At 38.5% G+C, this 6,012-nt stretch overlaps 1 protein-coding gene across 1 annotated transcript; it reads right to left on the reverse strand.

Annotated features, from left to right (window-relative positions):
* Positions 1–650: 650 nt before the first annotated feature.
* Positions 651–4,728, reverse strand: ldah (lipid droplet associated hydrolase; the record flags this gene model as incomplete). The annotated part of the gene is made up of 6 exons (XM_079573563.1): positions 651–933; positions 1,021–1,103; positions 2,282–2,522; positions 2,987–3,156; positions 3,280–3,414; positions 4,593–4,728. The coding sequence occupies 6 exons, from the start codon at positions 4,726–4,728 to the stop codon at positions 745–747; spliced, it is 954 nt and encodes a 317-aa protein (XP_079429689.1). The 3' UTR covers positions 651–744.
* Between the last annotated feature and the right edge of the window lie 1,284 nt (positions 4,729–6,012).

The raw sequence follows: 6,012 nt of genomic DNA on the forward strand, positions 1-6,012 counted from the left end.
ATTAAACTTTCATTTTTAGGTCAGTTAGAATTAAAAAAAAATATTTAACTAAATGCCAGAAGAATGAGAGATAGAATTTCCTACACAGTTTTATATTCCTTTTTACAAAAACTTTCCCAAATTGTTTAAAGGTATAGTAATCTTAGTGAAAGTAAATGTATGACTTTGTAAAAAGAAACAAAAACATTTCTAAAAAAAATCTCTCCCTCATTTTTCTTGCATTTAGCAAAAAGAGATAATTTAAAAAAAATCTAATTGACCTAAAAATGTTAAGGTTTATAATGGTTTCAAGTCAGACAGTGAGAAACAAATGCAAATGTATCTTTTTATAAAGTGTATGTTTCTGATTCCCACTGTATATACGTATGTACTGCCATCTAGTGGTAATAAGGTGCAAAACAAGTTCACAGGATTTAAACAAAAATCATTATCAACACTACATCCAAACCTTTTTTTTACACACTTATGTGATTTTTAATTATATTATCATATCAAATAAATATATTAAAAAACAAAGAGGTAGTCCCATTGTGTTCCATAGGCTAGTTTTTGTTTCTGTTGTAAAAATTGGTCCTGAAACCATTAGGGAATAAATGAACTTTTTTCTTATCTGTGTTGAAAATGTATCAACATGTTAAGTCTGGGTTTCTTTCCATGTTTTCTGTCACTCCATGATTATTCTTGCTCAGTCACCACAAGTTTAAAGTTCAAACTGTTAATTGAATCTAAAACTAATCCGTTTTTTCAAGTCCTTAAATCCCCGCTGATCCACTCGACCACCATGTTGGCGACTTCTGCCCCGGCGTCCAGGACGAACGCGTGACGAAACCCGCTCTCACAGAGTCTGAAGTCTCCGTCCGGGAAGTCCCTTTTCATGTCGTGGAAATACTCAACGGGACACCAGTGGTCTGTCGCTCCGTAGTAGAAGATCAGCTGGAACGGAGAGAGAAGCAACTTATGATTTTATATCCATCTTTTGTGTCTTCGCTTTGGCCAACATTATTGCTACATCGTCCTCACCTTGTTTAGATGCTTCTTAATAGTCGCATTGTCTCGGTCTAGAACCTTCTTCATTTCCTGTCCGCCCATGTACATAGCATTAGCTGCAAAGACAAAAACATCACATGAGATAAAAACAATAAGACCAGTCACAAAGCCCACTGCTAATGATGCTAACTTTGGCAAATTTAATTGAAAATGACAGAAATCGCAACAAAAGTGACGAAAAAGTGACAAAAATGTGACAGAAAGTGACGACGATGCAGGAAAAAAGATCCACTTAATTGAGGTTTGTAGGTCTTAGCTTTCAAATAAGGCGTCACACTGGTCTAGAGGCTGTGACCTTTTAGATTTGGGTTAAGCTGAACTGCAGAAAATGGGCACGGTTAAGACGGGGGGTAAGAGGTTAGGAACATTACACTGCAAAAAGTAATCTTGAAAGAAGTGACTTGTTCTTGAAATATGTAAATTTGTCCTTGATTTGAGAGTCAGATTTCAGGACATCTGTCCAAGGGCTAAGACATTTACACTTAAATTAAGATAAAACAACTACAACAGTTTTATTTCAAGTAAATTCAGATTTTTTTTTCATCAACGTTTGAGTGCAGTGATTTCTTTTATTTCAATTAAAGGCAAGGGGATATTGTAAGATTAAAGCGGTACTAAGTAACTTGTTTACCTTAATAAATACTTTTCGTAGTTCCTCTGGGGGTAATACAAGTGTTTATGGGATGATTGGAGGGTCTTTCATCTCCCCCTGGTGTCTCTGGCCAGAAAACCACCCTTACAACTTCTCTGCCTCCGGGTCAGGGCGCAATACACACTAATGGAATCACGAAGAAGAAGCTAACATGCTAACGGGCAAAGCTAACTGTGGGCTAGCGCCACTTAAACAGTATTTACAGCCAAGTTTAAGTGAAAAAAATTATCTCCATTGTGTAATTGGATGTACAATATCCCTCTCTCCCTTTGTCTTTTCTGTCAGCGTAGTATTTACTCTCACGGACAATTAATGAGTAAAAAAACATAACATACTACGACACCTGCAGTGACGCTTATGGCCTCTGGGGGCACGAGTTATTTAGTTCTTACTTTTTGCAGTGTAAAAGCCTTGAAAAGGACCTGACCCAAAGATGTCCATAAATCAGAGAAATGAGAACTGGGTATTTGAATCCTGACGTCTCCAAAGGTACAACAAAGTTCTTGACTTCATCACAAATTTTCATGAGCAGTAGTAATATTAAAAGAGGGTAAAGTATGTTCCCGTGTGCGTTAAACCCACCGGCGCAGTCTCCACTCAGCAGCCCCACAGTTGGTTGGATGATGGTCTGGTCCAAAGAGCGAATGCCGCTGAGCACGAGTCTGACCAGGCTGTTTTTCAGTCCGTCAGGGAGCAGAGAGATCAGGAACACGGGTAAATAAGCCACGTAACGCATTTGGCAGATGACGGGCGTGACCGCTCGGCCCTGAGGGGTCTGGGCCATGCGCTCGATCGTCGGGAACAACATCACCGCTTTTAAAACCTGCACACCCAAAATGAACACAGCGATTGCATTGTACATTGTTATGTAAATATTACTAGTATTATGCCCCATAAAAGCAATAAACTTCCCACCTTCCAACCTTACTGTAACCGTATTAACCTGTCCAAACACCAATGAACATCATGTGTTGGCCCTATTGATTTGGCCCAAAGTTACACAGAACTTTTAACAGAGATGACCGACTGAGATTCTGAATAAATGTGTAGTGCTAGAACTGACTTCAGAGACAAATGAAGCCAGACAAACTTCACTTCCTTTTAATGAGCTGAAAAAAGTCTCCACCTAAATCACTTTCTTTCTATGAGAAAAGCTTGAGGACAGCCCTGCACAAGTAGTTACAAGAATAGTTCACACAATCTGAGATATAGAGAAACACTAAAGACTTTCCATTTCTTCTGTAACATTCAGACAGACAAAGTAAAGGATAAGAATCAAAAGCAGACCTTTAGCTCTGGATCCCTCTTCATCATCTCCAGTATGATGTAGCAGCCGATGGAGTGACCGATCAGGACGAGGCGCGTCTCTCTGGGCACGTGTTTTCTGAGGAAGGCAAGTTTATGTTCGATCTGTCCATTTATCCCAAACACGTCCAAGTCTGCGGCTAAAGAGGCATCTACGAAAGGGAAAAGCAAATGACAATGTAAAGGCATACAATCTGGGTAATAAAATTATAATGAGTGTAATACTACGAGATTTGAAAGACAATCTTAAGCATTTGTTGATCAAAACATTGTACCTTCTACCATGTCCATGTGGTCTGGGGGTACACAGTGTCCCGCGTGTGAAACGGCCCAAACAGGGAATCGATGGTTGAACGTTTTGTGCAGCGTTTGCATGAAAGTCGTGTAGAAACCGACCACACCAGGATTACCTATAGATGAAACATCAGCACAATATTACCACACAAGAAGATTAGTCATTGATTGATCAATTGTAGCGAGTTGCTGTCTGCTGGAGTTCTTTTTGAGAGAATAACAATTATCTATAAAGCAGGACTAACTACAACAACATTTAGGCGGCACGGTGGTACAGTAGCGCTCGTGCTACACAGCTAGAAGGTCCGGGTTCGGTTCCCACCAGGGACGGGGCCTTTCTGTGTGGAGTTTGCATGTTCTCCCCGTGTCTGCGTAGGTTTCCTCCGAGTACTCCGGTTTCCCCTACCACTAAAAACATGTACAATAGGCCACGATGAATGGAGTGTGTTTGAGAGTGCGCATGGGGGACGACGGATGGAAATTAACCCATGGCAAATATTACAATTGTGAAGTAGGGCTGGGTGCCATTATTTTTTTTTTGGATAACGATACCTTAACAATACTTTTTTTGATACCTATACGAAAACAATTGTCATATAGGACTATAATCTGTTTTGGTCAGATTATATTCAGATTATATTCTGAATATATTCCTTTTCCTTTGCATTTGTATCATTTAAAAAAACACTTTCCATGTTTCTTATTTTTCCCCCCCATTTTTTCCCTTTTTTTTTTTTACTTTTTACCCAAATTTTCCAAGTAGTTTACATTTTTTCCCTTTTTTTTTTCTGTTTTGTTCCAAATTTTTTCCAATGTTTCCACTTTATTACATTGTTTTTCAACCTGTCTTTCACATTTTTTTCTTTTAAATTGTGACGACCAACAGCATCAAAACTTGAATACAAAGATTTCATATAACTTTTCGGTACCTGCTTTCGATACTTTTATTTTTTCTTAACCATTCGTACCTAAACCTTTCTTTTAAATATCATACTGGTATCGTTTAACAGTACCCAGCCCTATAGTGACATCTTCTGTGATACAAACTCGTCCAGAAGCATTCACACTGATAATAATAACTGAGAAATAATTTGAGAGCTCAGAACTACAGGGTTGGCAGGTTTTATAGTAGTTTTATCGGACTCCAGGGAGACAGGATGTTTTGTTATCCGTAGAGGACGTTGTTATAATGTTGCTGTCAAGCCCTACATAAATACACTAACCTCTGAAACCCTTCAACAAACAACAAGGTGGAGCTCTGTTTGCCTTAAAGTGTCTGTAAACGTGATCTTACCTGGAATAACGAGAATGAGGGCATCTGGTCTGGACTGTTGTAACTTGCAGCTTCCATACTTGAGCACCTCTGTTACAGCCCCACTGCAGTACAAAAACTCTGTGCTCGGTTCATCAGTGTTGTCCAAGCTGCCCATGTCTGCATAAAAAAAGCCATTTAGTTACATGGGAAAAGTACAAGAAACCATGACACACAGGCTGATTGAACTGCTTACCTTTAAATACAGTTTAATGCAAAGGGAATGGTGAAAATGATTTTTTTTGGAGCTTCTTCTTGTGTCTGTCACCGCGAGGGAGCAAAGGTTTAGTGTTTTATCAACAACGACAAGGTTCAGCTGTAGCCAACACAGATACCATGTAGCAAAGATAGTCACAGCCAAGGTTACATAACAATAAAATGTGAAAAATGCATTCTGATATTAGAGACAAAGCACAAGCCTTTTATAATAGCATATGACCAGAATGCATTTCTGGATAAAGCTTGGATATAAATATCTATGTTTGCTTTGTAGTGCCATTGCATTGTTATATTAAACAGGCAAAACAACCATCATACTGTATTTTGTCCTATTTAAAGTTTTTTTTTTGCGATGGGGCGGCATTAAACACAGTCATATTATCTCGAAATAGCTAGCGGCAAATGCTGAACGAATTTACCTTTTATATAGTTGATTATACCTTGAAATGTGAAGCAGATTTCATTAAAAACTCCAACCCTCCATGACACTTCCTGGTTTACTTCCGCAAATCTGGATGCTCGTCTCTGATTGGTCAGTCTCTGTCTGTCGTAAGCACGGTCGTGGGAGGCGCTCACAGCAGCTTTGGCGCCCTCTGTAGGTGTCTTTATTTCGAAATTTAAATCATGAGATTAGAATTTCACTTTAGTTTATTTGTACTAACAGAGAAATGCTGCCATAAATATTCATAGTAGCATTTGTAGCTACATTATCATAAAGTGTGAGTATAATTCAAATCAATAAAAAATATATTATGGTGTAATAGATACAGTATGACTCCTCGGCACAGTTCCAGTCTGTGGGAGTGGATAAGAAAAGATAGATAATATAATCCTTTATTGATCTCAAAATGGAGAGACAAGATCACTCAGGGTGTGCAAAATAGACAGGAAATGTGCAACAGTTAAATAGTAAAATCTCTCCCTCATTATGGTTCTTGAGATTTTCCTTTTTCCCACTGTTTTCATCTTCTTTTCTCTTGCAAAAAAAGAGGGTCTCAGATGATAGTACAGCTGAAGACAATCATACACCTGCCTCTTCATACAGTAAGTGCTGAATGTCTGAAGTTAAGAAAATAACATTGTATTTGTCTTTTTCACCTTATATCTGTCTCACTCTTGATTTCCAAATTGTTCTTGTGTTTCATTGAATCAACAATATTTGGAAATCCCTACGAGGTGATGC

This window comes from Gobius niger (genome assembly GCF_951799975.1).
Source record: "Gobius niger genome assembly, chromosome: 16".
NCBI lineage: Eukaryota > Metazoa > Chordata > Actinopteri > Gobiiformes > Gobiidae > Gobius > Gobius niger.